This window comes from Gekko japonicus, unplaced genomic scaffold, assembly GCF_001447785.1.
Source record: "Gekko japonicus isolate JY-2015 unplaced genomic scaffold, Gekko_japonicus_V1.1 scaffold1301, whole genome shotgun sequence".
Classification (NCBI taxonomy): domain Eukaryota; kingdom Metazoa; phylum Chordata; class Lepidosauria; order Squamata; family Gekkonidae; genus Gekko; species Gekko japonicus.
Window position 1 is genome coordinate 251,710 of NW_015169213.1, and position 23,181 is coordinate 274,890.

Here is a 23,181-nt window from a genome sequence, read left to right on the forward strand (position 1 = left end):
ATTTGCATATGCGACTTGATTGGCTTTTGCCTCTAACATTCTAAACAGTTTTCTGTTCTGAGGTAAAATGTGTCCAAACTCCAGGTGAGGGCTGGAGATCACTCAGAATTACAACTGCTTTCCAGATGGCAGAGATCAGTTCCTCTGGAGAAAATGGTGGGCTCTGTATCCTTATATGCTGCTGTGGTGGCCCCCATATGACAGCCAATGTGACGTAGCAGTCAAGGCTTCAGAGCACGGGAGAGGCTGCAGGTGTGTGGGGGGGTAGAAAGCTGAAGAGTGAGGGAGAAATAAAGGTAAGTTGATGATTGACTGGGAAGGAGATAGGGTTGCCAACTCCAGGTGGGAAATTCCTGGAGATGTGAGGGATGGAGCCTGTAGAGGGTGAGGTTTCAGGAAGCGTGGCATCTCGGACAGGTACAAAGCCATAGATTCCACCCTCCAAACCAACCATTCCCTTTTGGGAAACCATCGTTGCCAATCTCCAGGTGAGGGCTGGAGATCACTCAAAATTACAACTGTTCTTTAGGTGGCAGAGATCAGTTCTTCTGGAGAAAATGGTGGATTCAGTGTCATTATACCCTGCTGAGGTCGCCACAGCAAATTGACACTGAGTATCCAAGGCTGGGGCACCCACCCAGAACCTCTTTATAGAGGCTGTTGTATTTATTTCCACAACGGGCCTTTTTCCTAGTCAGATAATATTTACACATTTTTGTAGTATTTAGGCCAGTGTGTTTAGGCCAGTGTAGGCCAGTATTTAGGCCAGTGCATAAACATTATGCCATTAATAACATCTAGATTGTCTTCTGTCCTATGGAGCTACTCTACTCAGTATTTTCCTTAATATAAAATTTCTAAGAGAAAAGGCCTAAGGTATTTGTTCCTGCTTAATGATAACTTAATTTTAAACAACTGGCTTATAGCAGGGGAGACTGCTTTCATATGAGTAATTTTCCAAATGTGGTAATAGCATGTTTATTTTATCGTTGACAGGAAATAGTTTTAATTTCTAAGAAAATATAGTGGGTCTTTTTAATATGAGTGCCATTGGTCGGGGAAATGCTAAGCAACTTCAGTATAATTACTCTGTGTTTATGTCAGTAGTAAAAGAAAGCAAAATATGACCATGTTTATATTCAAAAACGTACCAAGAGAAAAGTTGAAGAACTTCATTAACAGGCCTGCTGATGATCATTTGGTTTGAAAGCAATAATATATATTTGCTGGACATGTAAAAGATTCCAAAAGTCACAGTGTGCTGATATATTTTTTTTTATGGAGGACATAGTCAAAAGAAGCTTCTGTCAGTATCCTGTGGTATCACATCATTTAAGATAAAAAAGACCTATGGAGTCAGTTCTCCTAATCCCTATTTGAAACTTCCAGAGTATACCTTGCAATGTTTTAACCTGTTGTTTTGGAATAAGGCTGCTTAGGATAGCTCAGTTTATATTATTAATGAGCACACATAGCATCCAAAAATATCTGCTAAACCCTGTTGGAAGTTGTTATCTTCCAAGTTAACCCACTGAGCTTTTAAAGAGATAGAATAATCCCAGCAAGACAGATAATGCTGTTCCTTGTGTCTTGCATTTTCAACACACCAACATGTTATTGTAAAGCAACTCCATACCAAACAGCAAGATAGCAATTATTGAGATCAGTTTTTCTTACCTTAAAAACAGAGGGAAAGTACTTTAATTTCTAGAAAAGAAAGTACAAAATACTTAGAATGTGGTAAGTGTGGATTTTAGGCTAGTTAGAGCATTTGTCAACAGCATATGATGCTTTGCTGCTGAACTATTTCAATAGTGTAAAAACTACGGAATAATCCACTTATTAACTATAGTCAAGAACCTTGCTTGTTAATGTCCGTGTCTTATAGATCATGGAGACGTCCTGCTTAGTAAAGATATTTCAAAGGTTGCCCCGTCCCCCCATTCTTCCCTTTGAAACTCTTTCAAGCATGTAAGGAATCAAGCTCAAAAGAGAATAACAAAAAGTAGGTTTGACAGCGCCCAGCCCCGCTCCTGAGGGTTCAAATCTGCCTTAGGATCGCAGTGCATGGGCCTGAATCCCAAACGGTGAATTGCCACTGGGAAATCAGCCACACGCCACTTCACCCCTGTTGGCAAAAAGACCCTTTAATGGGTATTTTTGCCAGTGGAGCTGTGGCTGGTGACAGCCCCTTTCCCTCCCTGCTAAAAGATTTAAAGGGCCCTCCAGTTGGTTGGCGGGCCACGTGCTCCCTGCTGATCAGCTGAAGCCCTTTAAATCTTTTACCAAGGAGGGAAAGGGGTGGCTGTGGCTTGGGGATAGAGCTTGGGGGTGGAGCTTAGGGGCATCCCTGCCCACCCCTGGAACGCTCCCCAATTCCCCCCACCGGATTGACCTGTGGGCCTGGCAACCCTAACAAAAGGGATGGTTTTACATTGGACAAAGGTGAAACCCCAATTTACATGGGGTAAATGTTCTGATTAGATCTCAGAACATAGCTTTGTTAAAAGAAATAAACTCATATGAAGAGAGAGAAAAATCACTGGCAAAGAACATGATTTGGTTCTTCTGACATCTAAGTGAAGATTTTGGATGTCAAAACCAATACCTCCTCAAGTGTTTTAATCACTTGGAGTATCTTTAATAGGAAATCTTATTATTTGTTAGTTCCTAAAGAAGAAAAAATACTTAATCATTATTAGACAGTAGTTAGAAGAAGCAATAGTTGGGTAGTGGAGGGAAATCCATTGCAGGCATTATAGAGAGATGACAAGATACCTATGAGTGGATCTCATCTCCCAGTATCAGAGGGGACTTAACATTTTTTTTATAAAGGGCATGTTCCAAAGTACAGCTTTTTTCTTGTTTGAAAATCTGGAAAAAATGATTATTTTATTTATTTTTCTATGTGAGAGAAACAGAAAAATTCAGGTAGGATACAGTCACCATTACTAGTGTATGTATTAGGATGTAGAGCAGATGTTAATGCAGGAACAATATACATGCCTAATGCTAATGTTGCAGGAAATCCCTCAGTTTCTGGAAAGACTTCAGCCTAGTCATGTGTTCTGGTGTAGAAAACAGAGATTAAGCTTACAAGGAGGGTCTTAGTAGATTTCCAGAGACTTTATTCTGCAAAATGGGAGAAGGAAGAGTTTAGTATGTCTGTTTGTCCTATAATAAAGTAAAAAGAGAGAAGGAACATATGATATCATAGGCCCAAGTGCGATGAAACAAGAATTCAGGTAAAAGAGAAGATGGCTTCGTTTGGAGATGGGGAAAATTGATTATATTGTGCTTTTGCCTAATTATAATCTATTTATTTTAGACCTCATGGCTCAGTGTGAAAGGACATTGGACTACCAGGAATGATGTATGAGGGGAGAGTTTTGTTTATATTTAAATAAGTTTGTATTAAATATTTGTATTTGCATAGTATATATGAAAGTAAATTGAGAATTGAGTTGCAATGTAATAGTTTGGGCAGGTCCTTTTGTGTGTTATGTCCATACAAAAATTAAGAGTATCTTGACCATAGATATACAGAAGAGCATCTCATGCATTCATGGGTCCTCTTACCAGAGCTAGATTACTTTTAACTCAGCTGTGTGCTGCTTGTATATAGTATGATTACACGGAATCATACATAAAGGTTGATGTAGACTTAGCTGTGTGAGTTTAAAGTAAGATAGAATGAATGTGCTCCCTGTGACTGTTGGCGACTATGCAACAATATTTGCTATCTTTTCAGTGAAAAAACATCTTGCATTCACAGGATTAAAAACTTTAAACATGGCTAGCCTGTTTGTCACTGTTATCTACAGATAAATCATTTAAAAATGCTTAGGGCACATTGGCAAATTGTGTTTTCATCGGTTCCTTGCCTTCTTCCATTGTATGTCTTTACAGTGATATCAGCAAGAATCAAATATCGGATATTGCATCAGATGCTTTTCAGGGCCTGAAATCTCTCACCTCACTGTAAGTAGAGGGTAATCTTGAATGGGAGATTTGTAGAGAATCTCAAAAATAACGATCAAATATTGAGTTTGTGATGTTTTCCTGTTCTCTTTGCATTTGTCACCTTGAGTGAGGACCCTAATCTTCCTTAAATTGGAAATTGATTAGACAGACTTAAAGATGACTTTGTTTATGTAACTCTAGATTCTTTATATAGATGAGCAACTTATGAAGGTTAGCTATTCAGCCCTTGAAAACATCAGCACAGACAATATTTTTCTTTCACTGAATGTTATATTGATATTAACAGCAGAAAATATAATTTTTGTTGAATAAATACTTTTCGTTGAATAAATAATTTTTGTCGAATAATTTTGTTGAATAAATAATTTTTGCTGAATAAAGATCAGAGACCCATGTATTTTTAAATTTTAATCTACAAATTATATTCTTTGATCAGGGGGTCCCAACCTTGTTGAGCCTATGGGCATCTTTAAAATACTGGCACAGGGTAGTGGGTGCAACCACAAAATGGCTGCTTTGGGAGGTGTTGAAAGAAGCACAAAATTGCTGCCCTGGGAGGTGGAGCCACACACACACACAAAGCCCAAGTGCAGAGGAGAAGAGAGGTAATTTTTAAAAATACACCAGGAAAAAGGAGTGCAAAAGAGAATAAAATCAACACTGTGGTGGCAGTTGCACAGCTAATCAGATCTCCAGTGGCCAGTCATAAGTAGGGATGGACACGAACCAGTTCACAAGCCAAAATTCAGCATGAACTGGGCCTGGTTCAGAGCCCCTGAACCTATGTTCGGGGAAAGCTTGGAAGCGGGGTGGGGGGAAGCAAAACCAAGTGGTGAAATGGCTGGAAGCCATTTAAACCTAACAGTGAGGCAGGTCTGCCTGTCAGCTGTTAGGTTTAAATGGCTTCTAGCCATTTAAACCTTCCTGTGGCGATCCCCCCCTTTCTCCCAGCTGCAACTTACCACAGTCAGGAGAAGGGGGGATCTGAACTGGCCGATTAGTGGCATTTTTTGTTTCGGTTCGGAGTTCAGTTTGTGTCCATCCCTAGTCATAAGCCCTGCTGGGCAAGATCCCCATCTGGCCACACCAATTTTCTTAAAACACTTAGCAAGTGCCAGGAAAGGTGTTGGTGTTACCATGGCACCCACAGACACCAAGCTGGGGACTATAGCTTAGATCCCTGGAACCCTGGTCACTAAATGCCTAGTATATTGTTTTCTCTAATAAGATATATGAGGTTAAATACTGAATATTCCAGTAAAACTGCACATATTGGCATTTTTTTCACACTTGTCTTTATCCTCAAAAATATGGTGTGGGAAGGGAGTTCATGCTGGTCTAAAAACAGGCTGTTTTACTTCAACAACTTATAAACAGACAGACTTTGAATCTGCAGAAAAGAAGCTTTGAAAAGCCAGTGGCTTAAAAAAAAAAAAAGACCAAGCGAAGAGATCTAAAGAGATAATTAATGGACTCCTTAGAGCTAACAAATATAATTTCAACATCATTTTGGAGTTTATTTATTTATTTATTTTATTTCATTTATATCCCGCCCTCCCCGCATGTGGGGAGTTAGGTCTAGAAGCATGTTCATTCATCATTATTTACAGGGCACCTAGTTCTGTTCCTTTTTCTGTTCTTTCTGCATGTCCATTGTTAAAATGTAACAACAAAATGAAAATCAAAGTTGGCACTACCAGGGTAATAGTGCTTTTTATTTCAAACAAATTACATATCATACAGTTACATACTTACTTGTCAAGCTCTGGCATCCATATTGGTTTACTGTGTATTCATTCTGGCTTATTGTGTTCCTGTTAGTTAAATAATTCTTAGCATCTGCAGTGCTTGCACCTTATCGCTGTACCTCTGCCCTCACCTGCCATTCACATTCCTAAGGGTGTGTGTGTGCTAGTAGTACATTAGGGAGTACTGCTTGGTAACTTTCTGAAGGGAGCCCCAAGACAACATTCTCATGGGAATGTCCTTGGCAAAGTCTTGTGCCTGGCTAGGTTAGATAGGGCGACCATATATCTGTCTGGGTTGCTATAGAAACGCTGATGTGGGTGTGATTGGAATTTTGGGGTTTCATCTATATGTTGCTTTTCCCGCCTTTGCATATTAGTCCTAACAAAGAATTTGAACCCATAGCATATCTTCAATAAAGCATTTCACTGTCAAGGTGTGTGTGAAGACTGATTTGACTGGGGTAACCTGACATTACTGTAATTCAATTATATATTTATTGCCATTTTTCCTAAGCAACAGTGATTACCCTCAGTGCTGCCAACAGTGGCTTTGACCCAAAGCTGATATTCACATGCAGAAAACACTCCTATGCAGGTGAACTGTTTTACTGATCTCCCCCCCCCCAGTGCCATCTGGAAACTGGCTACATTGGTTCAGGGGATCTCCTAGAGCAGTTACAGTGTGTCGAGGGATGGCAAATTTGGCTGCAGATAGGGAGAATCAGTGATCCACCTACATGAGTGAAGTGCCTTTTTCTTCTGAACATCTCGGCATCCAATCAGCAGTGAATTTATATGGATTCTGCCTAGCTAATTATCCTATCGACTGATTTGTGATACAAGCAGGGGTCGTTTCATAGAAAAAGAGCTAGGGGAACTCATTAGCATAACTCATTAGCATATGCCACACCCCCTGACATCAGGGGCCTGGCGGTGGACCTGCAAGGCCAGCGGGAGTGCGAGGAGGCCCCGCCGAGGCCCTCCCTGGCCCCAGGCAGGCAGGGGTGGGGAGAGGCGGGGAGGAAGCAACTTACCCTCCCTCTTCTCCTGCCTCCTCCTGGCTGAATGAGGGCTGGAAGCGGGGCGGACGGAAGCAGGGGGCGGGGCTTCATCATGTGCCCCGCCCCCTGCACCTCACCCGGGGGAACTGCGTTCCCCCACGTTCCCCCCCGAAATGACCTCTGGATACAAGATGACCAGGAAAACCCCCCACCAAAATATTAATCTATTCTACAGAGCTGTGTTTAAGCTACTTTGTTGTTTATTAGGTAGATACAGTTCCCCAAAGGTCCCCAATGATTAGACCTTGTGATTTGCACTAAAATCTTCTCATGGACTTCTAGTTCTCAGCTTGCTGGTGTTGGGCTGGTCATAAATGTACTGAATGCTAGGCATAAACCCATACTAAAAAAATGCACTAATCTAGTCCGCTTCTTTGTAAACCCCATTTTCACTTCATTTTGTTTATATTTGAGCAAGTAAGTGTAAAGGGTGACTTGCTTTTTTCATGGCAGCTAAAGTGTGTTGGGAGGCAAAGTGACTGTATATTATGTAAGTTCTCTTTTTAGTCCCTCCATGACCCAACGAAACTGAAATGAATTTTCATTTATTTCAGTGAGGCCACTAGCTTGAATCAGAATGAGTAACCATTGAGTAAGAAATTAGCATATGCTTCTTATTATGTATTATATTTATAGCCCACCCTATTCTGTGGGCTCAAAATAGACTACAGTAGTATCACCAAAGAGCCTCAAGGGGCTCACAATCTTCTCGTACAGATTACCTGATATATAAGACTTCTGGTTGCCAGTAGACTTTCCACACATCTAACTTGGCTGTGCTGGAACTTAGAAGACCTTTTCCAGACTGTCTGGAGACATTTCATGTGATGTGTCAAGCCAGTCGTCTTTTGCTCAGTGGTGAGAGAATTTATTTCAGGTCCGTGTAATACATGAAATTCTTTTCCTTTCTGATTCAGGCTCCCAACCAATTTTTAAAGGTTAGATTAGTTCAGATACAGACACATAACCAAGCTTAGTATTTGGCAATACTATTCACATTTACATCATCTCATAAGGAGTAAGGGTGTGTTATCATTGGCGGGAAGGATACAGTCAGAGAGGAAAAAATATGCTATTGCGTTAATATGATGATAGACCATGGCTGTAATAATTTATACTTTTAATTGTTTGACTTGTTATGCTGGAAATACCTTTTGTTCCTTGGAGTTTCTGATATTAAAAACAACTCTGATCCAGAATTTGTGAAGCTTTTAAATTTGCAGGGCTGTTAAGCATTCACATAAGTTTTCTTCGGTATCTTGCATTCCAAATCCTTTTGAAGGCTGAATAGCTGCTTTTTGATTATGTTAAAGTTGAAGTGGAATCTTAACTGTTCCTAAATAATAAAACTGGTTGCTAGAAAGCACCGGTGTAGCAAAATATTATCAGACACTGGTATTTAGAACGGCTTGCCAACATATCCACTGGTTGTCAATCACCTGCTATACACTTTTACTTATCCTTCTCCCCTAACCCCAGTGAACCATAAACACAGCTTCTGGGAGAGCAGGATCACCATATTAAGAATCAGCTTGTTGACCAAGGGAATGTACCATCTTTAAACCTAGCTGAGTTGTCAAAAAAGAACATCCCTGTCCCTTCATGGATATTTTCCTGCTGCAAAGGAGCTAGTTGTCTAGAGGTAGTATATACAGTGCCAAATGAAAAGGAACAGTTTTGACAGTGATAGGAATTATCAACAGCATGGTTTTTTGGTTCTCAACAAGACTCTCTGCAGGTCCCCGGGGCTTTTTCCCCCTTCATTTCCTAACACAGATCTTCACTCTAGCAATACTGCCATTTGCTTTTCAAAGCCAGATACTATTTATTTCATTTATACATGGCCTCTGTTTCCATTGGGGACCCAAAGAGGCTTTAATTGTTGTTGTCCTTGCCTCCCTTTTATCCTCATAGCCATCCTGTGAGGTAGGTTAGGCTGAGTGTATATGACTGGCCCAAGGTCATCCATCAAGCTTCCACTGAAGAGTGGGGATTCAATCCTGGATCTCCCAGGTCCTAGTTTGACACTGTACCACACTGGCTCCAAGTGGCTAACAGTGCCAGCTGAAGCACTGTTTCTCCCTTCTAAGCTCATTGACTTCAATGGATTTAGAAGGTTGTAGCACTGTTTAGGATGGCACTATAATAATGCCATCTTGAAAACACTTTTCTGGAAGTCCTATTGAATAGACTGAATAGTATTCTAAGTAAATCTGCTTAAACTGACATTGTAAGCATCTAAGAAGCTGAAATAGAAGGCTGAAGAGTCTTATCTTTCTAGCAGTCAGAATAGGAAAAGAAATTTACAGTGTAATCCTAAACAGAGTTACACTCTTCTAAGTCCATTGAAGTCAATAGGCTTAGAAGGGTATAACTCTGTTTAGGATTGCACTGTTAATCCCATTCTGTTTTTTGTCATGGAGGTCGCAGAAGTATTTTCATATGTTGGAAAGACAATATGCTCTTTTTGTAATAATAAGCAATTGATGCCCGCATACATTAAGTTGTATTATTCAATGCTACATTTAATTATTTGTATGTATTTTTCAGTATCTCTAGACCATCTTTGTGTTCTCTGTTTGATTCATGTTTGCAGAGTAAAACGCTGCAATATATAAAAGGAGTTTAAAGCTTGTTTAGCAAAACTACATGGTTTCACTAATAATCTAAAACTAGAGCACATGTGATGTTCTAACTTTTATACATACAGCCACTGATTTGTTTCATCTCTGTAAAATTTTCATGAATGAACTTGATAATTATTGAGCTGCAGTGTTTTTGCACTGCGTGATGTCCAAAAGTCCAAAAGTTAAAAATATTTGTGTCAGAGGGGAAATAAAGTTTTAACAATATATTTCCCAATTTCTACGAAGTTTTTCAATGCTAAAAGTTGGTAGAGGTCATTTCATTAGCTAAAAGTCCTGTTGAAATAATAAAAGTCTTTTAAGTTATCTACCACTTGATAATGGGGATGGAAACATCATAATAGAAGATCTTTTCATACCATGTATTTGCCTCTTCCTGTTTTTCAGAGTGCTTTATGGAAATAAAATTACGGAGATTCCCAAGGGCCTTTTTGATGGGCTTGTGTCTCTGCAATTGTTGTGAGTATTATTCTTCCTGTTGAGACCAATCACAAATAAAATAAATTGTTGTGCATTTTGAATGCATCTGCTAATTTCAACAGAGTCAGTGCTGGCCAGTTGCTTTGTATGCAGAAAACTCCCCGAGACTCTAATTTAACCAGGCATGTAAATTCAGAATAATATCAAATTTCACAATAGTGGCAACAGTAGTCTTGAGAATTCATGCTTCCCTTTGGGGTACATGGCTTGCTAAGATTCGGTGACATGTAATATATTTAGGTGGTGGTAGGTAGATTATATATTAAAGGAGTTTTGCTGTTGAAGGGTGCTGCTGACATTTGCTGAAGAGGCTACATCTGTTATATGAGATGAAATGAAGTCTAAGAATGACAAGATAACTTGAAATTCCTATAAATGTTATATGAAAATTATATAATTATGAAACTATCTAGTGTGATGGCAAAGTAGGCCATATATGTAGCTTCAGATTTTATAGTAACTCGATCGTAAAGACTGATTGAATGGATACATTTATAAAATGCAAGCATTCACAGTAAGAAACATTCTGTGAATTATTTTGGAATAGGATTGAGACATGCCTCTTGTGGGGATGTTTCCTTCCATTTATAAAATACTAGTAATAAGGCCCATTGTGGCAAGAAATGAAACGAGCTATAGAAAGAGGGCCTGGGAGAGCACGGTGGGCTGCAGCAGTCGGCGAACCCCCCTGCCCCCGGCAGCTCTGACCGAGCGCCATGGCCAGACCACCAGTGCATGCAGGGCCAGTTCTTTAATAGGGCGAGGATAGGCGTTAGCTGCCCCAGGCCCTCCTCGCCCTTCCCTCACCAGAAAAAGGGTGGGCTGGGGTGCCGCCACTGCTGCCTTTGGCTCCCTCACAGACAATGACGCGCACCCATCGGCTGGCTTCTGTCGGGGCTTCCGTGCCACCTGTGCCGACCTCCCCCAGGCCAGCCAGCGACCTCTGAGGACGGGCGGCAACATAGCTTGGGGCCCCAGGGAGAGCTGGATGGAACTCGCCCGGGGCACTTCCCGGTAACTCGCCAACTCAGCCGGCCAGCCCTCGGCTTTTGAGTACCCCGCGTGCCACCCCTCTGCCTGGCTGCCACACAGGCAGCCGCATCACACATGTGGGGCTTCTCTCTGCAGGGCCAGACACGCAGAAGCAGAGGAGGAGGAGGAGACCTGCCATCAGACTGCGGCAGCGGGGGGGCATTTTGGGGGGACTCCATTCCCAGTAAAAGGGTTTTGGTGGGGCAAACTAGGCCCGCAGGGAGCCCGTAGGGGTACGCGTTTCTCTGTGGCAAGTTTTCTTAGCTTTTCTGGCCTTTTGCTGCACTCCCCCCTTTCTCCTCCGCCCACCGGAGCGTCCATCCAGTCAGACGGCTCACAATGCACTGAGCCCAAGGCGCTCGCCGCCACTTCTGTGGGCGGGACTCAGGCAACAGAGCCAGCCAATGCAGGAAGTGCCTTTTGAGTGGCAGATGAGGCACCCAACTGATTTTGGAGCGCATCGAACGTTGCCAGATGAAAATGGAATTATTATATAGGAGAGATTCATTTTTCTAAAGGTTAATTCATATCTCAAATTTCTTTCCTAATCTTAAATTCTTACATGTCATCTTTAATACAGTTTTAATTTGTAACATATGTGATATAGTAATATAAAAATGGGAAATGTTTCTTACCCAACAAAATATGCCCAAACAACAGTCTCCAAAACCAATGGAAAGATGTTACGTTTTCCATGGGAACTGAGACTTTTGATTTTGTAAAATATATAGTTGGCTTACATATAACTATTACATTTAAATAATGTAAATTTAGCTTTGAAGCTGTTACTACAGATTCATATTGTTTCTCCCTCACTGGATAACTGATCCATAAAGTCTTGCTTTAGTTTGCAACCTGTTGTTGAACTGTTGGGAAAGTGCTTTCTGATTAAGTCTAACTTAGCATTTAGTTGGTAATATATTGGATTTCTTCTTATTAGTCTTTTTGGACACAAAATAGAGAAAGTGTCTAAAGAGACCCTCCTGGTATCCAGCATATAACTTTGTGTAGTAATGATGATGCTGAGGGTGACAGTTCTCTCTGTGTAGTCTGAAATTAACTATTGGTCTCTTGTTTCAAAAACTTTTTTTCATATTGATGAGTATAAAACTTCTTTTAAATGGAACACCAAAAATTTTGTATGACATTATTCATTCATAGAGTTACTATATAATGCAATTTGTTTGATAAACTCATAAGGGGTTTTAAAATTGTATACTATTAAATATTTTCCATTATAGACAATTTCCAAAACATTTTGTCTTGCTTACTTACAGTCAGTGACTGACTTACAGAGCAATCCTGAGCCATGCCTGCATTGCAGCAGCCAGCCATGGTGCAGGGGTGGCAGCACTAGTCAGCTCCCTAAGGGGAAAGTTACACTGCAGCAGAGTGGGGCGGGAGTATAGCTGGCTGTTTGCAAGGCTGTGTCCATGGTGATTCCGCCGCAGTGTGGCCTTGAGGCATAGTGTTGAGGCAGGGGTGGGGCACTTTGGATTAATGGGAGCGGCCAGTCCCAGGGCAGATGTTGCACATCACAGTAAGGGGTGGTGAAGGGTGACTCGGGAGAGCCCCATTGTCCTCTCCCACCCTGCCCCCAACAGAGGCCCATGGCGATGACAGGCACACATAGTTCCTGCATAATGGCATGTCCCATGGCCAAGCCCCCAAACCCCACCCACCCACGAATACTTCAAGTCCACCTACAGCAGTGATTCCCCCAGTTGGCTCAGGAAAGAGAAGAAGATTTATATCCCGCCCTTCTCTACCCAAAGGAGTCTCAGAGTGGCTTACAATCCCTTTCCCTCCCCCACAACACACACCCTGTGAGGTAGGTGGGGCTGAGAGAGCTCTTTCAGGGCTTGCTCTTGAGAGAACAGTTCTGCAAGAACTTGTGACCGACCCAAGGTCACACCAGCAGTTGCATGTGGAGGAGTGGGGAATCAAACCCAGATCTCCCAGATTCGAGTCTGCGCTCCTAACCACTACACCAAACTGGCTCCCCATGATCCACTGCTCCCTCAGTCCTACTGGCACAGATGTCTTACCCCTGGGTGCCAGAGAATACTTCTGCTACCCCCAGTGGCTGTCATTCCACTCTGTGACCTCTAATTCCAGTCACAGAGCACAGATTGTATTGCTAGGGACCATCTAGCCAGTTTGGTGTAATGGTTAAGTGTGCGGACTCTAATCTGGGAGAACCGGGTTTGATTCCCCACTCCTCCACATGCACCTGGCTGGATGACTTTGGGCAAGCCGTAGTTCTGATAAGAGCTGTTCTTGAAAAAGAGCAGTTTCTGTCAGAGCTCTCTCAGCCCCACCTACCTCACAGGGTGTCTGTTGTGGAGAGGGGAAGGGAAAGGAGTTTGTAAGCCACTCTGAGAATCCCTTTGGTAGTGAAGGGCGGTATATAAATCCAATCTCTTCTTCTTCTTCTTCATTCCACTCTAGGGGCTGTCATTGCAGCCCAGAGACCTTAATGGGAAATCCATTCCACATTTTATTAGCAACATTTCTTTGTGCCATAATGTATTTCACTGGAGCCCATGCAAGTCAATTGGTATTCCTGGCTCCCATGATCTCCAAGGAGCCTTCAGGCCCCTCCCATTGTTTCCAATGGGCAATACTGTCACTCCGTTAAGTACATCCTAGGAATGGAATCTGGGTCTCCCAGGTCCAGCCTCACTCTCTAACCACCTCTGGCCCCCTCCCCCTGCACACAGAAGCCTGTGAAGTGAGCAAGGGAACCTGTCTGTGTGGTTGGGTCCCTACTGTGTATGGTAGATCACTACAACCAGTGGGACCTGCACAACCCTCCACAGCCACCCACAGCACCTGAGAGCCCTCCATTGGGAAGTCCATAGGGGGAGTGGCAGATGAGTTGGGGAGGGAGTGGGGCAGGAAGGGGTTTGGAGCTTCTGCCATGTAGCAGAAATCAAGTAGCAGATACACAGTTGTGACACAACATAGACTTTATTTCACTGGAATCCATGGCAAGGGGTGAGGAGTCTGTTCACTTCCACCCTGGGGATGGAGGATACCCGGCATGGCACATGCCTAGGTGGATGGCATTGCAGGTGGAACTTGGAAAGGCTTGCCGGGTGTGATGCTCTGCTTCAAGAGGAGGGCTGGAACAGCAGACTGCACAGAGTGCATGGGGGGGGGGATTTGCCACGCCCACAGGCCTCTTTGTTGAATCTCCACCCACAAGACAGAAAAACATAACTAGGTCAACTGGGCATGAGTGCTATGCTAGCTTCAGCCATGGATGTCTTGCCCTGACAGAGTCTGCAAATGCAGCCCCATGGGGGTTGCTCACCATGAACCCCCCCTTGAGGCGCATGATGGAACCAGCCAAATCACACTCACCTGTTCTGTGTTGAAGTGTTCCTGGATTGCTTGCAGTCCATCCACTACAGCAGCTGCAGGTCAACCGTCTGATTCTGCAAGGGAGTAAGTTAAAGGAACACTTGCCAAGCTGGTTCACCACATGCAGTGGAGCAGCTGCCAGACCCACCACCACATCAGACATGTCCTGTCCTCTGATGAGGGTAGGAACCAGGCAAATGACAGAGCGTTCCCCCGCCCCCAGATCTCCCAGAAAACTTCCCAGGGAACTTTTCCCATGGCATGTCAGGGGCCACGGTGCTGCAAGGCCGTAGCTTCTGCCGGGCTTGCATTAGGGTTGCCAAGTCCTACCTGTTGCTGCAGCGGGGGACTCCCGGCTCGCTCTTGGAGTTTGCGCGTGTGCGCTGCAACCACGTCACCCAGAAGTGACACGACCACGCCGGGCACGCTGGGGGCGGGGCCATGACCATCCGAGGGAAAACCATACAGTTTTCCCTCGGATGACCGTCTCCCTGCCCCCAGCATGCCCAGCGTGGTTGCGTCACTTCCGGGTGACGTGCATGTCATGTACTTTGGGGGTGGGGGAACGCTCTGTCATTTGCCTGGTTCCTACCCTCATCAGAGGGGGACTTGGCAAGCCTAGCTTGCATGCAGGGGGTGCTGTCACGGCACCCAGCCTCAAGTGAAGGGAGGGGGGAGCAAGTTCATGATCCTTGTCCATACCTACCTGTCATAGGCTGCGGTCACACCAGCGAGGAAATGCGGGCGGGAAGTGAGGCTATTTGCCCTGGGGCGAACTGACGTGCATTTTCACGATCAGACTTCCGCCCGCCCGCCCGCCCCGCTGTTCTGGATTATACTGACGTTTCCCTGGTGGCTTTTTACAATGCTCCTGCGGCGCAACGAGACACCCCAAAGATGACTCCAGGACGCTGGACAGTTGTGTCCATCTGATCGCATCCCTTTAATCCGTGGGGGAATCACATGTCTGTCGAAGCTTCTTGTACGTATGATCGCAGCCAGTGTGTCGTTGCCCATTTGGGTTGAGCCTTGCATGATGGGTGCCTGTTAGGGTTCTGAAATGGGAGAAATCATGGACTTTGCTCTCCTTGTTGGGTGTCATTGCCAAATACTCACCCTGTAGTGCCAAGTGCCCTGTCTGGGCTACTCCCACCACCAACGTGCCTTGCTGCTTATTCTAAGTCCACACAGCAGGGAGCTCCAAGACAGACTCCCATGCCATACACCCTAACTACTGAGTTGCAAGGTATCCTGGCAGAATTTTTTGTAGTATGAAGGGGCCGTGATTGGGTGCTGGGGAGAGGGCCTGGCTGCTGTGGTGAGGGAGGTGATTGGCCAAGCCTGTAGTCAGCATCCTGAGCTCCTCCGAGCCTAATGGGCAGGGCTGCAGCAGTGGGGGATGACTTGATTTTTCATGTTCAGCGTGCACCTATGGGATATGCCATGTTTTTTGTTGGTGGAACTCCTAGGGTTCCTAGGCTGAAAGGGCTCAGGGAGCCAACTAACTCTAGCCTTGCCCCGTAAACCACCCGCAACCACACCAGTGCAGGGGCTGACACATCAGTTGTGTTGATGGGCAGCTGCCGCAGCCCACCACCAGCACCTGCGTGCACTGGAGGGCCACTGGGGGCCTGCACCATCTTGTGATTTACGTTGGCATAAATGGGACTTATGCCGGCATAGGATTAAGTCATCTCCCAGAGCACTTTCAGGCCCCCCAGGATTGTTCTGCCCATGTTGATAAAAAAGCTCCATTACAATTTGAATTCCTTATGTATCAACTCATACTTTCTTCAGTGGTGGTATACGGTAAAACTAAAGCTATAGGAAATATGTACTGAAACCAGCACTGTTTTACTTATTCAATACCTCGAATGAGATGTGAACTTTAGGGTAGTTTATTTACTGATTATACCAAGTATTCATGATGGTAAAATCACACATGGATTGTGAAAATCTTCAAAAGGATCTCTGAAAACTGGATGAATGGGCAATGCAATGGCAGATGAGATGCAGTGTGGATAAGTCCAAAGTGATACTAATTGTGACAAAACATCCTTATATACTGTCTGATGAACTGAATTATCTATAATTATGCAGGAATGAAATGTTGAAGTCATAGAGTTCAATGAAAAGATTTAGTTCAATGTGCTGCATTTAATAAATGAATAAATAAGTAGTGAAAATGTCAAATTTAATGTTAGGAATTATTATAAAAGGAATTGAAAATAAAATTGCAAGTATCATGATATCACTATACAACTCTATAAACTTAATTGTGGAGAAAATGAACACTGAGAAATTATATTTATTCTTTCCTAAAATACTAAAGTTCTGGATCAACCAATGAAATTTATTACCTACAGAATGCATGGATACAGAACAATTTTTTAAAACAGATGTACCTTAAAATGCCAGTATTAAGTTCTGTTAACATATGTGAAGGTAATCATTTATCCCAGAAAAGGCAAGATGACTATATTCTTTCTGATGTGCTTATTTATTTATTACATTTAAAAGATTTATTAGCCAGTTTTCTCCCTTGCTGCACTCAAGGCAGCTTACAGTGTCAATGAACATTATAAAAACACAATGAAAACAATTATAAAACCCATGAAAGTTATAATTTAAAAACTCCAGTTAGGATGGCGAGAAATAAAAGCTAAATAAATAAAAATGTAGTCCCCAATAAAACTACCTTCAAGTGCCTCCTGAAGATTGACAGTGAGTAGGCCAGGTGCAACTCCTTGGGGAGGTTGTTCCATAATAATGGGACTGTCAACAAAAAGGCCCTCTCTCATGTACCCACCAAACAAGCATCTTTAATTGGTGGAACAGTCAGGAGGGCATTTTCCCATGATCTTAATTGCTGGGCAGGAATGTATGGGAGAAGACAGCACCTCACAGGTCAACAGCCATGGGGCAGAGCAGTAATCTCCCAACACTACCTTCTGAGACTGATCTTCAGATAGGACTCAAACCACTGTAATACGGTGCCCCTTGGTGCCAGTGCCAAGAGACAGCTTAAGATACTATGGTCCATAGTATCAAAGGCAATGGAGAGATCCAGGAGAGTCTCGTTCCCCCTGTCTTGGTCTCGATAGTGGTCATCAACCAAAGTGACCAAAGCAGTCTCTGTTCCAAATCCTGGTCTGAAGCCAGATTGAAATGAGTCCAGAAAATCAGTCTCTTCCAAGAACCCATGGAGCTGAGAACCAACAACCTGCTCTAACACCTTGTCCAAGAGTAAAAGACTGGAGACTTGCCAAAAATATTCTGACATAATAGGGCTCAGGGATGGTTTTTGCAGGCATAATTAGGGTAAGCATCAAGAATACAACTAGTAGGTCTCACCTGACCAAGGGTTTTATCCACATCCTTGGGATCCATTAGCTGAAAAGTATTCATAAATATTGGATAAGCAGATGCCAAAGATACATCATCTGGACATGCATCCATGCCGGCATCTAGCCCAGAGTGAATATGAGCAATTTTGTCTGCAAATTAAGTTGCCAACTGATCACAGCAGGCTGTTGTGTGGCTAGAGTCTAAATTCTTGGGGCTATGATGTAAAAGTCCTAAACTACATGAAACAGTTCAGCTGGACAATTGAGTGCAGACATAATGTTGGTGGAGAAATATTGCCTTTTGCTGTTGTCACTGCCACAGAATAGGCTGTAATATGGGCTCTGCTCTACATTCAATTAGTGTCGCTCTGATTTTTCCACCGGGGCGCTTTAGCCATCGTCCCTCCCATTTCATCACCATCAGCCCCAATGTACCAGGGAGATTGCTTGACTCTGTCTGGGAGCAGAGAAACTTAGGGGCAATTGTGTCAACAGCCCAGGCCATCTCCCTATTCCAGAGAGTTGTCAGAGCCTTGACAGAATAGTCAGCAACTGAGGAGGAGGGAAAAAATCCCCAAGTGCTGAGAGGAACCTATAAGGTACATTCAGGTACCTAGAGAGAAACCTGGAGGACAGAGCTGGATCAGATGTATACCCCGAGTCTCATCCAGCCTCATCTCCGTAACACATGCCAGGTCAGCCTGCTCGTCCACAACCAGGTCTCCATTGGCTGAGAGACAGACTTGAAGGAGGAATGGCCAACCAATGGCCAGGCTTGCTTCTCTTGGAACAGCCAGTCTGTATCCTACCGCCATATCTCCCTTTACCCAAAATGAGGGGAATGTTAGCCCCCTCTCCAAGGCACATACCTACCAGCTATCTCTGCAATAAGGGGCAGCTGTAGACTATGATTCCCAACCAACTCATGAGCTCTTTAACCCTCCCAGTACCTCTGTCTTTACAAACAAGGATACAGGCCCCCTCAGCCTTGTGTCCCCACTGAAGTGGATTCCCCAAGTGGCAAGGTTTGTTACTCGGGGACAGGGTTGCCAGGCATGTTAAAAGCAGTGTTTGTTTCAAAGGCCACTATACATTGTCTAAGCACAAACATATCTTAATGTGTTGTAAAAATATTTTCCCCAACCAGAACCCACCTGTGTCTGCATCCCTGAGGAAGAAAGCTTTGGGTCTTCAGGAGACAGTGAGTCTCCTCAGCCAGCCAGTCTGTAGTTGTAACTGCCTGGGGACTAAGGGTTTATATGTCAAGGGAAAGTTGTATTAAGGAAGGGATGAAAGACATTCCTTGCCTGATCTTGGAGAAAAGGTGATGTTGCAGTAATCTGATAGTTAATAAGCAACTTTGGGGGAGGGAGCAAAAATAACAAGGGAAGGACTATGAGGTTGGAAAATGCTCAATAGTCAAATACATTTTCAACATGAGTTAACGCCATGTTGTATCACTATATACCATTAATGTGACAGCTGCTGCCAAAAATGCATTTGTACAACCAACTCCAATACCACCAGTGCAGTCCTAAGCAGAGTTATACCCTTTTAAGTCAAAGTCCCTGGGCTTAGATAAGAGTAGCTGGCTAGGACAGCACTGTAAATTTACCACCTTCCATAATGCATAGCAGCTATCTTACAGTAGAGAAGAGTAAGAGTCCAGTAGCACTTTAACGATGAACAAAATTTGTGGTAGGGTATGAGCTTTTGTAAGTCACTGCTCACTTCTTCAGACAGTATCACTTCTTCAGCTATCTTATATGAGTGTAAATGACAGGGGCTGTTTGTTAACTATCAGTGGAATGTGAATATGCTTTGCCTTGCATACCACAGTTGTTACAATATTACAAGCATTCTTATGTTTATAAAACCTGTGCTTCTGATGCTTGTGAACAGAAAGAACAGTGGAGGCCTTGATTAAAAGACATTTCTCTGTGGATGTGTTGTGCATTTTCTGGTTAAAATGAAAAACAGAATATGTTTAAATGTGTCTTCAGTATGGTCACACAAAATGAATTAAATTACCTTATTGTGTTTTAAACTGGATATTGATTTTTTTTCTTTTAAAAATTATAACCACTGCCAAATTTTTGAACTCTGAACATAGATAAGGATAAATCACAATTGATATGATAAACTTAAATTACAAATTTAACATCTAGTATCTTCCTTGCCTTTTGGTTGGGCTGAACTCTACTATGTTAGGGTTTTCCAACTTTATATTTGTCAAATATTTGTTCACTGTCTCTCCATATCAATGTGCACAAGATAGTTCACAATAACATACAAAAAAGGAGCAATCCAAAAAACGGCCAGCCATAACATAAAATGAAATTTAAAACAATTGAAACAACTGGAACAGCAGTAGTAGCTTAAAGCAAAGAGCACACTTAAAACCAAACAAGATAGAAAATAACCACAATGAGGAACAGCGGTCAACCATATTAACTAAAAGCCGGCTGAAATAAAGCAGTTTTGTCCTGGCACTGAAAGATGTTCAACAGTGGCATCAGGCACAGGGAAAGGAGGAAGGGTATGCTAGAATGGGAGGCACTGAAATGGCCCCATATTTTTGACCACTTAACTTCACTTCTGAATGCAGGGAAACATATTTTAAAAAGTTTGAGTTGCTGAACACAGCGCCCTGACAGGACTATACCAGAACATTCCGCCATGACATTCTTCTTTCTTTGGAAAACTACCAGTGCAATGGTCTGTACCTCTACCTGCCTGTTATTTTCAAATGTGTTATGGTTCCCCATATAGAATATGATACAAATAAATAAGGAACACAAGCGAGGCACACAACAGTGACCTTTCTGCTTCTATGTTTGATCCAGGGCTATCAAAACTGAAGCTTTGCCATCTATCTTTCTGTGAAATTTAATAAGGTAGGAAGCAGGGCAAAATTCACATGAAGATTAAATGAGGAATTAAATGAGAAATACTGTTTACCCCTTAGTGCCCATGTTCATATTTAACTGAAATAGAATGGTAGGAGAATCCAAATCATGAGCCTAGCTAAGAGTTTATTTTCAAAAATAATTGGAAAATTCTGGAGAATGATACTATGAAATATTACCCACTTTAATATTAAATGTTTATTTATTTTGGCTGTAAGCATATCTCTTTCAGAGATCATCATTCCCCATTTAGCAACTTTGAATGTAGATGTTGACTTAAGCACAGCCATTATTTCTCAAACCGGTTGTGTATCAAATTCATGTTGATGCTGATTTAAATTCTGCTACTGTACATTTCCGCATATAGCTTTGCTCATTTGTATTATCTGATATCTATCATTCAAGATATACCTCATTAGTCATACAACATATGCCACATTAATTGTATGAGAATAATGATAGCGTGATGTAAAGGCAGATAAGAGAAAACTATTTCTTCATATAGGGTTTTATCTGTTGTTTCCCAGATAGTGTCTTAGATTATTAGGGTATTTAAAATGATTTCTGGTCTATCTAATAATGACAACAACTAACTTGTATCAAGACTGCTAGACTGCACTTCCAGACTAAGAATAATCTATTTATTCTCTGATGTTTGACTTGCATGTCTTCTTTCATTAGAAAATGAAAATGCTGATGAAGGCAAACATTACTGCAACATCTCTGTTTCTTTCCTTCAAACCAGTTATTGAAACAGTTATTCTGTTTGAAGAGCTTAGAATATTGCTTGAATCTGAAACACTTGTACTGATGTTAATAAATCAGTCAATATAATGTCTTAATTGTGCACATAGGTTGTATTTATTTTCAACTCCAGTAGACATCTTGAAAAGAACTTAAGTTATATTACTTTGGTAAATTATGTCTGCAATCCTAAGAACACTTTTCCTAGCAGTATGCATCACTGTATAAAATGGAATTTACTTCTGAGTAGATCTGCTTAGAATAGCTCCCTATGATATATTCTGTCTTTTATGAGATATGGCTATACTGTTGTAATACAATTGTGTTGCACATTATAGAGCATGTCCTAAGGTTTATTTGCAATTGGTTTGGAACATAAGCCAGTCTTGTTAGGTGCCCACAAATACTGAGAAAAATGCATGCTCCCCCACAAACCTGCATGGGAAGTTGGTAATGTTTAGATAGTTTATGTGTCATTATGAATCTTAAACTAGCAAAGAACAACATAGTTCCTTGTAACAAGGGAGGGAAGAAGTAAACAGCAATCCACCAATGACTGCTGTCCAGTTTTGATAGACCCCTTTGTCCTTGATGAACTAGTTCAGAATACTGAGCCAGTTTGGTGTAGTGGTTAAGAACGGCGGACTCTAATCTGGAGAACTTGGTTTGATTCCCCACTCCTCCACATGCAGCCAGCTGGGTGACCTTGGGTCAGTCACTGTTCTCTCAGGAGCAGTTCTCTCAGAGTCTCTCAGCCCCACTTACCTCGTATGGTGTCTGTTGTGGGGAGAGGAAGGGAAGGAGACTGTAAGCCGCTTTGAGGTACCTTTGGGTACTGAAGGGTGTAGTATAAATCCAACTCTTTCTCTTATTCTTATTATTTTAAACTAGTTCTTCCTTTCCCTCTAATTCTTGCTCTTATTGAACTCTGTAAAATTCAAAAACTTCAGCCTTCTTCCCTTGTTGTTGTTCAGTCGCACAGTCGAGTCCGACTCTTCGCGACCCCATGGATCATCTCCCACCAGGCCCTCCTGTCTTCCGCCGTCCTCTGAAGTTGGGTCAATTTCATATTCGTTGCATCTATGACACCATCTAACCATCTCATCCTTTGCCGTCCCCGTCTTCTTTGACCTTCAATCTTTCCCAGCATCAGGGTCTTCTCCAGTGAGTGCTCCCTTCTCATTTGGTGGCCAAAGTATTTGAGCTTCAGTTTCATTATCTGGCCTTCCAGGGAACAGTCAGGGTTGATTTCTTTGAGGATTGACTGATTTGTTCTTCTTGCAGTCCAAGGGACTCTCAAGAGTCTTCTCCAGCACCATAGTTCAAAAGAATCTATTCTTCGGCGCTCGGCCTTCCTTATAGTCCAACTCTCGCAGCCATACATGACTACTGGGAATACCATTGCTTGGACCATGCAGACTTTTGTTGGCAGGGTGATGTCTCTACTTTTTATCATGCTGTTGAGGTTCGCCATCGCTTTCCTCCCAAGGAGCAGGCGTCTTTTAATTTCATGGCTGCAGTCACAGTCTGCGGTGATCTTGGATCCCAGGAACGTGAAGTCTGTCACTACTTCCACGACTTCCCCTTCTATTTGCCAAGGAGTGATGGGGCCAGATGCCATGATCTTAGTTTTTTTGATGTTGAGCTTCAAGCCCACTTTTGCGCTCTCCTCTTTTACCCTGAGCAAGAGGCTCTTTATGTCCTCTTCACTTTCAGCCATTAGAGTGGTATCATCTGCATATCTGAGGTTGTTGATCTTTTCCCCAGCAATCTTAATTCCCGCTTGTGATTCATCCAGGCCAGCATTTCGCATGATGTACTCTGCATATATATTAAATAAGCAAGGTGACAATATACATCCT

At 42.7% G+C, this 23,181-nt stretch overlaps 1 protein-coding gene across 1 annotated transcript in view; it reads left to right on the plus strand.

The window, feature by feature from the left end:
• The window catches only part of LOC107114785 (slit homolog 3 protein-like), a 291,107-nt gene that overhangs the window by 18,577 nt on the left and 249,349 nt on the right, over nt 1-23,181 (plus strand). Inside the window, exons 4-5 of the mRNA XM_015416378.1 lie at nt 3,910-3,981; nt 9,826-9,897. Of these exons, the coding sequence (XP_015271864.1) occupies nt 3,910-3,981; nt 9,826-9,897 (144 nt within the window). The remainder of the gene's footprint in view (nt 1-3,909; nt 3,982-9,825; nt 9,898-23,181) is intronic.